The following is an 11,844-nucleotide window of genomic DNA, read 5'->3' as shown; positions in this document are numbered from 1 at the left end:
CTTATTTAAATTATATATATTATAATTTTTCTCATATATTAAAGAATATATATTTATTATTATTAAAATTAAAATTTATATAATTATAAGACTTAATCACCTATATACTGTTAGTGTAAAGTTTGTTTTACACTAGCAACCAATTATATCTTTCAATTGTGTCATGTCACTATAAAAAAGTAAATGTGTTTACAGTAACATAACACAATCAAAAGATATAATTAGTTCTTAGTGTAAAAATACTTTACACTAACGTGTATAAGTGATTAACTCTAATTATAATATTTGAAATCCTAAAATCATATAATTATACTACTTTAAAATTGTTCGATTAAAGAGACCAAAATTATACAAGAGAGTAAAATTATTTGAAAATTTTAATGAACTAAAACTACAGATGCTATATTCGTGAAGAAGAAAAAAAACGTATTGAAGCCAAATTTAAATATGAAAAAGACAAATTATGAGAATAAATGAACAAATCATCATTAAGAAGGCATAGGTATTTGTTCAAATTGTTTTCACGTGTATTTACAGTCATTATTACAATGACCAAGAAATTTGTGTACTCTTCTACTACTTTTAGAATCTCTCAAACAACCAACAAATAAACAACATCTACAAAACATCTCCGTGTCACCCAACTCACCCCCTTCCACACAATACCGCCACGTAGCACCCCGAGTCACCGACTCACTGAGTCTCCTCTCGCCCACCTCGCTCCGCGCCAGACTCCGCCGCGGAGCTACAAGCGCCACCGCACGACGACGGCGACACGCCCCCCTTTCTTTCCCTGCTGAGCATCCTCGTGAACGACAACATGCGACTCATCGGCGACCGAAACGCCGACTGAGTCGAGGGCGAGTCGAAACCCGACGACTCGTCCCTCGGAGGCACCTCGACGCTCACGCCAACCAACGAAGGCTTCCTCCTCTCCCCAACCGAAGAAGAACCGCTCCGGTTCGCACCCTCAAAAGGGCCCGAACCGGTTCCCGGTTCGGGTTCCGATTCGCGGATTATTATCACCACTTCCGGTTCGGGCGGGGGCTCAACCGGGGCGCGACACAACGGACACGTGTCGTGCGAGTGGAACCACATGTCGATGCATTCGGAGTGGAAGCTGTGGTTACACTTGGGCAAGACCCGACCCGGTTCGCCCGGTTCGAACTCCGACAAACACACCGCGCATTCCGGCGCGTTTTCCGGGTGGGCCTTGGGGTCGTAGGAGAAGACGGGGAGCGAGGCGAGCACGGCGGCGTCGAGGCCGCGGGGGACGGCGGCGGGGTGGACAGCGTCGTTGTGGAAGACGAGCTGCGTGCGGCGGATACGGCGGAGGTGGCGGCGGCGCGCGCGGCGGAGGTACCAGCGCGCGTATATGTGGAGGCAGAGCATGACGAGGACGACGAAGAAGAGGAGGATTATCGCGGAGAGCATGATTTTGCCGCTGAGGCTGTAGCCTTTGGCGTCGAAGTCTTGGGGTTTAGGGTTTGGATTCTGGTTGAATCTGCGTGTGAATGCATCGCTTTGGTTTCTGTCTTGAGCCATGAGTGAGAGTGAAGAATGAGAATGATTGTTGGTGAATAAAAAGGGTTTTGGTTTATAGAAGAGAGAAAGAGTGAGGAAGGTTCTGAAGTGTTTCTTGGACTCTGATATCTGAATGCTTTATATGCGTCGCCACGGTTGACGCGCTTTCTCTTTCTAATTTTCAATTTAATATTATTTCTTGTTTTTCATATATTTTGTGACGTCCATGTAAGTAAAGGTTCCGGAAATTGGGTTGCACCTTCGTCCGGAGACCCACGCTTTACTCTTTTACACGCGGCTTTTATTTTTCCAATATATTCATATTTTCTCAAATTATTATATATAATCATTTATGATGCTATACAATTATTCCATTTTTATGTATATGTATATCTTAATTTTTCTTATATAAAATGATTTATGACAGTAATAATTGTGCGAAGCTTGAAGCGGAGCGGACATGGGTCAACTTATGTGGTAAAGTAGAGGCATTGGTCAACATGCTTACTTAACCCAAACTAATCCCGGTCCCGTGTAAACGTTTACTCTTGGCACTTTTTGTCTATACGTCGTTTACTTTATTGCAAAGGAACACGTTATATTTTTCTTAACGACTGAAAACAAGCAAGAACAAACGCATTGAGAGCTTTGGATGTGCTTTCTATGCGATCGATTCGCATGAGTATTAAGACTTTAAAAAATTGGGTTGGTTAATTTGACTACAACCGTTGAAATACAAGTTTTAGGCTCTAAATTATGAGTAAGAATAAATTGACTTTTTTTATTCTCATTCGATCAAATTTGTGTCCTAAATGGACTGTGTTCAAGTCATATTAAGTAAAAATTTGAAATAAGTCCTTAGATAAAATATGATTTAATTTATAATGATTAATTAATTAAATAATAATTATTTAATAGACAATAGATTTAATTAAATATAATTTTGTTAAATTAGACAAGAAATTGAGTTTGTATTGTATAAACCTATAATATTTTACATTTAGGTTGATCACCTATCAGATTAGACTATTTAATTTTTTTTTGTCAATTTAATAGGTTAAATATTGTATGTCAATGTGTTGTATATATATATATATGATATTTTAAAATTTAAGATAACTATTATTATTATTATTATTATTATTATTATTATTATTATTATTATTGTTGTTGTTGTTATTATTATTATTATTATTATTATTATTATTATTATTATTATTATTATTGTTGTTGTTATTATATATATATATATATATATATATATATATATATTATTGTTATTGTTATTATATCTTCCTAGTGAGAGTGAGAGTGTGTTAGATATGTTGGCAATGAGACCTATCCCTTATATTTGGATTTATATAGTAGGATTTAGTTAGAATTTGTGTTTCTTTTAATCATGTTTTAGGACAATTATTATTTCTATGGTATTAATTTTCAATTGAACTTCAGTTGGTTATGTTTTGTAAAGATGTGATACTCTTTATGTTGAACTTTTGAAATTCACTTATGCCTATGTTTTCTATTCAGTTTATTTATTGTGTGTCATGGAATGCAGGACAAAGAGTGTTAACCGATGTAATTATCTTATAATCATTGCTTGATCAACAACTAGGATTTTATGTTTTCAACTTGGGATTATTGTAGTTGTGTATATATGTACAAGATCTATGTTATAGTTCTATTGAGGATCATTTATGCTTTCAGTTGGTTTATTTCCTATACATATATTCATATTATTGCATAAAGTGTAAAGTCCTGTCAAGTCGTTGTAATTATAAATTTTAATTTATATAATAAACATCTATGTGCATTGCATAAACTATATTAGTTAATTTGTATTGAAAACTACTTTCTTTGTGAATCTAATCATTTACTATATAATAAACTTTTTCATTCAGAAATATATGAAAATTCAATTTTATTTTTCCTGTCTCCTTCCTAATATTATTTTATATCTATATAAGATTTTCTATAATTTTAATTTTTTTTTTTGATATTTATTGGTCCTCTTTGAGTCAATACAATTATCAAACTAATCCGACTTTCCTCGATATTCAATCAAAATTAAATCTAGATCTCAATATTCTTAGTTTAAAATAAAGTTTCTCAAAACTTCTTGCTATTTAGTTGGACTTCCAAACAATGTCATGTAATAATTAATTTTGCTTACATATATATATATATATATATATATATATATATATATATATATATATATATATAATTAGTTTCAGCCCTTTAAAATAATGATTATTTTCACTTTTGAGACATTATTTTAAAATATTTTTTAACGAATTTAAGACTTAAAACTTATCTCTTTATATTTAATTATGTAAAAACTATTCAACACATGCATTTCAAACTAAAAAGTATTATAAACATGGTAAAAATCTCATAAAAATAAGTTAAAAAAATTGTAAAATTTTAAAAATATAATTTTAATTATTTTTTAGTTGTTTGTGGGATATATTTTTCACATAATTTTAACAATTTTATAACTATAGAATTCAAAATATCAATCCAATTTTTATAATTTGTATATAAGTAAATCTAATTTTACAAGTTACATGTCTTGAATCAATTAAAATTTGATCGATTCAAAATCAATTGTGTCGCAAAATTGAAAATAATCATTATTTTTAATAGAAAAAATCGATCCAAATATAAAAGATAAAGAATCAAATAAACCAAAATGAATCTAAGAAATAAGATAAAAGATTAAAAAATTATAATTAAACTTTTTTTTAATACTTATAATTTTCCCAAGATTATAGTTTCATTTATATATATATATATATATATATATATATATATATATATATATATATATATATATATATATATATATATATATTATTCCACCATTTTCACATACCAATGTCACATGTTTTTTTTTTTTTCCTTTTTCGATCTTTACATGATACGTCGTAATCACAAATTTATGTTTTCTCTTAATTTTTAAGCTCAATTAAACAAATCATCTTCTTCCTCAAAAAATTGAAATTATTAATCATTTATCAACTTAACAATATTAACATAATTATAACTAACAATAAAAATTTCTAACACTTAATATTGCATTATTTGATTTATCTTTGTAATATTGAAATTATAATTATAATCGATCCGCAAAGATTGAGATTTGAGGGTTCACATCTATCAAATATTTCTTGTTTACTTCTATTGAAATTTCTCAAGCAAGTCACACTATCGAATTTCTCAGTAGTTGCTATGATCACTTCATCAAATAATACTATATACTCCAACTTGGGTTCATATTGCAAATCTTAGAGACATCGAGAAATATTAGTTAAACAATTTTATTTTAGGTGTAAGCTTATCAAAAACGGGTGTGTGAATAACATGGCCTACATTCAGTGGCAAATTAGATCAACACTGTGGCCCAATTATCATGGGTCCAAATCCGTTTGGGAGTTATAGGTGTCCAACAATAATAATTCAACTTTGAGGTGAATTGAAATTTCAATGGACTAGACGTTTTGTGCTTCTGAAAAGTGCTTAGCATTTATGGTCCAATTGTCCAATGAACCCGTTTGTTTAATTTTTTATTTTCTTAAAAATATGTTTTTTTTAATAAAATGTATTTTTTTAATATATTCGTCTAAATTACTTATTTTTTTTAAATAAATAATTTTCTATTTTTAAAGAAGTAAATTTATCTTTTTCTTCTTTTTTTTTTTTTAAATTAAATTTTAAGAAACATTTTTTATAATCACTTTTCAATAAGTTTAAACAAACTCACTCATGCATAAAAATTTGTAACCACTCGCAAGGGTCAAGCTCATCAGAGTTGGTCTGGTGTATCTCTGTCTTTGTAACAACGTTCTTCCGGAAGAAAGAAGTCTTTCACGTAATCTTGATAGGTTTATGTTGTAGTGTTCTCCTCCTGTAGTAGTTTATCCTTGTACGAAACTGCCTGAAATGAAACAACAAAATCTTCTTCATTATCCTTTCATTTTGAAATTGTGCTATACTTCGTTACCCTCCCACTTAATATGACGTTGCATGATTGTAATTTTTTTTTTTCTTTCATAATTTATACTAAGTTTGACTTTGATTGTTGATAAAATCTTTTGTCTCGATACGCCAAATTAAATATCGAATATAACTTAGGAGTTGATGTAAGGAGAAATATCTCGTACCCTAATAATTCTAACATATATGTTGAATGAAAAGTTTGTTTGTTTTATATTAAAAATTTATTTCTTACATTCTATATATTCTAATTATAATTTTTTAATAAAGATTAATTTAAATATATATTTTATTATATTTAATATTTTAAAATTAAATTTATTCAAATTATTTTTTCTTAACTCTAAAGAAACAGCCACGAAATATATTATTAGCTTTTGAAAAGCTTAAAGCCGACAAGGATGTGGATGGAAATGCGTTAATTAATTATTCAAGAATTACAACGTTAACTTGTAAACTTGTTTTGGATTTTTTCTTTTTCGTTTTTTGATTTGGTAAAACAACTAAAGACACTGATATTATGGACTCCATATTCGTGTTTCTTTTTAAAGAGAAAGTTAGTTTTTAATTTTTTATCCATTTATCCTTTTTTTAATCCGTAGTCAGTTTCTAGTTTAAAAATGATAATTATGTAATTTTTTAAAACCAATTCTAATACCTTCCATAGAAAAATAAATAAATAAAAGGCATTGTAGCATATCAACAAGTTATTAATTTGTATTTGTTATAGCCTCAAGTTTAAATTTTGTACATAAAAATAATGTAATTGAAAGTCGGCTAATGACTTGACTCAATTAAAAAAGATTATAGAACTATATATATATTTTATAATAATGACTAAATTACTTTTTTCTATTTTTTATTTATATTATTTAATTTGGTCTTTTTGATTTTAAATTATTTAATTTAATTTTCTAATTTTATAAAATATTCAATGTTATCCTTCTATCTAAGTTATTGACTAGTAAAATCATGTAAATGAATAATGTAAAATATTTTTTTTAAGAATTAGATGGCTAAATTAAACATTTTAATTTGAATGACTAAATGAAGAATTTTAAAAATAGAGGAAGGAAGTGGTGCGACAACAATGATAGAGGGGTAATAATGAAAATAATGGTGATGTCAACAATGTCTGTTAGTGATGATAGTAATAATGATGATAATGGACTAATGGTAACAATTGTATTTTTTTTACTTTTAAGTCTTTTAATATAACTCATCCATTTTAATAATTGGCCATTCTCGTTTTGTACAAGAAATTAATTTTGATGTGATTTATGTCTAATCCTTCTCTCTATATAAATTAGAATATATTTTTTTTAAATGAAGGTGATTTTAGAAACCATTCTCTAATGAAAATATTTTTAGTTATTTTTCTTCAATGATAATGTTTTTATGAATTATTCTTAACTTCATATTTTCAAATATATCAATTTTTATTTATAATTAAATTAAATTTCCATATTTTTTTTAAACATATCAATAATCAAAAATAATTTTATATCACAATATAAATTATTTATTATAATTTTAAAATAAAATTTATATATTAAAGATATTTATTTGTTATGAATTTTAATGAATTCTTATAAACACAAATCTTTATCTTATGTGAGAATGTATTTAGACACTTTTCTTCAACAAAAGAATTTTTAGAAATATTTTAAGCTTCTTATCTAATTTGGTTGTTTATTTATCATAATTATTATGAATTAGTTTTTAATATTTTTAAAATAAATTATCAATAACTAAAAATAATAGTATATTATAATATAGACTACTTATCATAAATTTAAAATATAATTTATATATTTAAAAATATCTATTTATAAAAATTTTAAATATGATTTATATGTGTAAATATAATATTTATATTTATATATAATTTATCATAGATTTTAGTTACATTTAATAAATATTTTAGCTTGTGCATTGCAAAGACTAATTACTAGTTATGGTATAATTTATATATTTAAAAGTATTTATTTATCATATATTTTGTTATATAAATAACCATTTACTATTAAACTACTAGTTAATAATTAAAAAATAAATTAGTCTATGCATAGACAATATATACTCCTTTCTCTACAAAGATCCTAGAGTTTTAACATTTGTAAAGTGTTTTAAAATAAATTATGTTCTCACTTTTTAATGTAATATTAATTTTTTTTCTTTCTAATTTGTCTTTTCATAAATTATTTGACCATACAACTTAAAGTAATGCATTTATTGATGTGCGAATTATTTTAGCAAAATTGTATCAAAATGTAATATATTTATTATTTTTCTTAGTATGTGTATAAAAACTTTAAACTATAGTGAGATGAAGGAAGTATAAATTTAATTTATGTTATCATTTGATAAATAATTATCATATATTGTAAGTTTATTATCTTTTACAATAATTATTTTCAAAATTATTTTATGGTGATTTTTATTGCTCGACAATGAAAAAAATTAGAATCTTAAAAATAATTGCTATATCTAATAGTAAGTGTCATCTTAAATTGTTTTACACATAAAAAGCTAATAAATAAATGAATTATAATAATTTATAAAATTAATCTTATAATTATTCTTCTTTCTTAAAAACAATGTAACATAATAACTATTTTCTAAATAATATTACGAAAGACATAAAAGAAACAGACAATTAATAATATATTGAAAAATTAATATAATACTTCTTTTGTAACTTTTTTTTTTCATGCACAACATTTATTATAGAACAAATAGAATTATAAATCTAAAATATAACTTATTTATTTAGAATATTTATTAAAAAAATTAATTATATATATTTAAAACAATTTATTATAACTTTAAATATGTAAAATGAACATGTATTATATATAGTAGAAACTCTTTAAATTAATACTCGGTAAATTAATAAACTCTCTAAAATAATAAATTTGTCTGGTCCCGACTTGGGCCAATGTAAAAAATTGAAAAATTTGATAAAATAATAAAATAATAATTTTTTGGGAGATCTCTTTATAATTTTTGGTCCCAAGAAAATCATAAATTAATAATTCATAGAAACTGAAAAAAATATATTACACTCTGTTAAAATTTAATTCAATAGTTATCTGTTTTCCTCTTGTTTACATTTACTGTACTTCAAAAGTCATTATTCATTTCCAATGCATATGTACTTCAAAAGTCATTACGTATTGATTTTCAATGCATATGTACTTCAAAAATTACTAATTTACGTTGAGTCTCAAGGTTCGCTGCAACGTAATTCTAAGAGGTATAAACTAATTTGTCTTTTTGTTTGGTATGTACAATATAATTACTTAAAAACTCTTTAAATCAATAATTATTAATTTATCGATAAATTAATAACTCTCTAAATTAATAAATTTCTCTGGTCCTGACATTATTAATTTAAAGAGTTTCTACTTTACATTATAAATAAAATATGAATTTAATTTAACTACATATTTAAAGTTTAATTTAATTCTTACTAATTAAAAAGTTTGAATTAGAAGTTACTATTGAAATAATCTTGGTATATGTGAGTGTATTTAATATTATACTACACGGTTAGTGGCCAACCAACCAAGCTTCATTACGCCATTTCACTGTTTTAGCTCATGGCTTCCGTGGTTAGTGTACTATACAATCGAATGGGCAATTATTCTCTAGTAACGACACGTCACCAAAAACATAAGAAAAAATTTACAGATATTAAAATTAAAATTTGTTAAATATATAAAAACTAAAAATATATTTAACTCTAAAATTTATGGATCATATACTTATAAAAATTAATTCATCGATAAAAAATATACAAATTCTTAAAAAAAATGTAAATTTAATTTATTTTTATGTGAGAATTTTGTTAATAAAGAATATATAAATATCTCCATAATTGTTATGTAGTGTTTAAATAAGATTATCATGATTCACGCTTAAGCAATGTCAGGGGTTCGAATCCTGCTTTATGTATTCAGTTGCGTTAAATCTTAGGTCAATTATCCCATTTTTTGAGATACCTCAAATGTAGCGAGAAGATTAGTAGTCGCTGTTATAAGAAACTCTTCTAGATAACTTATCTAAATTTTAATGTATTAAAAAATAGTAGTGGAAAGTGATTTAAGTATTGTTATTCATTTGTGGTATGTGAGTATTTTTTCATTTGGTTGAGGTGGATATTTGGAAGTGCAGCAGCAATTACGAGTAACGTTTTGCCTAGGAAGCTAATAAATGACGTTATTAAATGGAAGATACCAAAGGATGTGAACTCTGAATCGCATTTACTTGTGTTTACCAACTCCCTCACGCCCCTTTCTTGAGCCCCCAAGTTCTTCTTCTTCTCTCTCTCTCTTTCTGTTTGTGGCAAAACTCGAAGAATTTCACAATAATGTCCACCAAGTCCCCAGTTTTCCCCATCTCAGACCCCCAACACTTCAGCGACTATGGCTTCGACCCTCAAATCAACTATTTCCAGGTATTGCAAAACTCTCTCCTTTGTAATAACAATGTTGCTACTTATGACCATGTTTGTGATTCTCCTCTCCGAATATAATAGGTATTGGAGGAAGCCATGAAGCACAAGCGCGACACAGCGAGATCCATAGACTCCATCCACTTCAAACTCCAGAAGCCCATTTCCAAGGACGAGTCGCGGGCCAAGGCCCACAAGGCCAAGAAGAAGCGCTGGTGGAGAACCGCCCTCCTCTTCTTCAAGTGCCGCTGGGCCCACCCCCGCCACCCCGACGACGTCCACCAGGCCCGCGCTCGGGCCTTCCGGGCCTCCGTCTCGGGCCCCGTCTACTGGACCGAGACCCGAAGCGGCTCCTCCACCCCCTACCGCACCACCACCCGCCCCTCCTCCGGCCCACTCGCCGGAACCCTAACCAAGGATGACGTGGACACGCCGTACTTAAGTCTTAGGGAACTCAACATGGAACAACAACAACAACAACAACAACAGCGGAGGATGTCCACCTCGGCCATGCCCATATACTTGGTCACTTAAAAATCCATGCTTGGGTGGGTTGTTATATTTTATATTATTATTATTATTTTTAATTAGGCTAAGGAAAGGTGTTGGTGTTGGTGTTGATTTGATGGAGCGGAGGAAAGGGTGGATCCTCCTTTTGGTGTTTGTTGCTCACTTTTACTATAATGCAACTGAAACGCTCGTGCTTTTGACCAAAGTTGTTTGTTCCCAGTTCCCACGTAGTTGGTGTGGATATAGACATATAGTTGTAGTATTTCTTAATTAATTATCTCAACTTGTTGGTAGTGTTTTCTTGCGTTGGATTTGGGTCCTGAAAATGAGGATCACGGCAAGTGTATGTTAGTTGCATTTAGCGACGTAGCGCCAAGTTTTGTGTCCGTTAAGTTGGGCTCCAGTGTTTGGTTGGGAATGGGGGGTGTGGGGTCCAAACGACAACGTTTCGTAATGCAAAGGCTGCGAATATTAGAGGGGAAAGTGGGTTATTTTAAAAAAGTGGTACATGGGCGCTCCTTTTCTTTCGTTGTCAATGGGGCAAGCAGAGCAATGGATGAAGGGAGAAAGATGGAAGGGTCGGTGTCGGAGGAAAATTCCAAATTAATAAACGGCCATGGCATGTGTGCTCAATACATCCAATTTCTTTTATGAATTCAATAAGATTAATTACTACAATTAATTATATTGGTATGATTTACTTAAATGTATTTTATAATAATAATTGAGATCATTAAAATTAAAATTTAATTATAAACACATTTATTTGGAGATTATTAATATTGTTTCTAAGACTACAATTATTACTATCATCTACTTCTACTTACTATTATTATGATATTATCACTACCACCTACTTCTATTTACTATTATTACTACTATCTACTTCTACTTTTACTATAACTAATTATTGTGTATTATTGTAGCTGTTGACACTTGAAATCATTTTTATAAATTTTATTATTGTTGTTACTAATGATTCTAATAATAATAAAGATAGTAATGAAGATGGTGATAATAATGTTAACTATGGCGAAAATAGTGATGAAAATATACATAAAGATTGACAATTATAATAGTCATAATAGATAATTTTATAATTGAATTTTAATGTCAATTATTATTTATTATTATTTATAATTTAAAAGTTATGATTTGACTATTTTATAAAAAGAGATGTTTTTATTATGTACATTTTCAAGTCATCAAATTTTTATTTTGAGTCGGAGAATTAGATTAATTTCTTAAATAATTATGGATCCGACTATTAATTAAAAGAGGAGATTATTCTAAAGTAGGTAACTATTTTTTTTTTACAAAAATTAGTTATCAATAATTTTGGTACGTTCTTT

General features: G+C 28.3%; 2 protein-coding genes across 2 annotated transcripts; one reads left to right on the top strand and one right to left on the bottom strand.

Annotated features, from left to right (window-relative positions):
• Window positions 1-461: 461 nt before the first annotated feature.
• Window positions 462-1,641, bottom strand: LOC109808682 (RING-H2 finger protein ATL2). Its single transcript, XM_020371779.3, has one exon. The coding sequence runs from the start codon at window positions 1,543-1,545 to the stop codon at window positions 694-696; it is 852 nt and encodes a 283-aa protein (XP_020227368.1). The 5' UTR covers window positions 1,546-1,641; the 3' UTR covers window positions 462-693.
• Window positions 1,642-9,687: 8,046 nt separating this feature from the next.
• On the top strand, window positions 9,688-10,716 carry LOC109809344 (uncharacterized). The gene is made up of 2 exons (XM_020372620.3): window positions 9,688-9,985; window positions 10,067-10,716. The coding sequence occupies exons 1-2, from the start codon at window positions 9,899-9,901 to the stop codon at window positions 10,514-10,516; spliced, it is 537 nt and encodes a 178-aa protein (XP_020228209.1). The 5' UTR covers window positions 9,688-9,898; the 3' UTR covers window positions 10,517-10,716.
• Window positions 10,717-11,844: the final 1,128 nt, after the last annotated feature.

This window comes from Cajanus cajan, chromosome 1, assembly GCF_000230855.2.
Source record: "Cajanus cajan strain Asha chromosome 1, NIPB_CcT2T_4, whole genome shotgun sequence".
In the NCBI taxonomy this organism is placed as follows: Eukaryota; Viridiplantae; Streptophyta; class Magnoliopsida; order Fabales; family Fabaceae; genus Cajanus; species Cajanus cajan.
The sequence above is the reverse complement of the archived record's forward strand: the minus strand, read 5'-3'. Positions and strand labels throughout refer to the sequence as shown.

Coding starts and splice junctions, on each gene's coding strand:
- LOC109808682 (XM_020371779.3), bottom strand. CDS start 1,545: ATGGCTCAAGACAGAAACCAAAGCGATGCATTCACACGCAGATTCAAC.
- LOC109809344 (XM_020372620.3), top strand. CDS start 9,899: ATGTCCACCAAGTCCCCAGTTTTCCCCATCTCAGACCCCCAACACTTC. Junction 9,986..10,066: donor CTCAAATCAACTATTTCCAG/GTATTGCAAAAC, acceptor CGAATATAATAG/GTATTGGAGGAAGCCATGAA.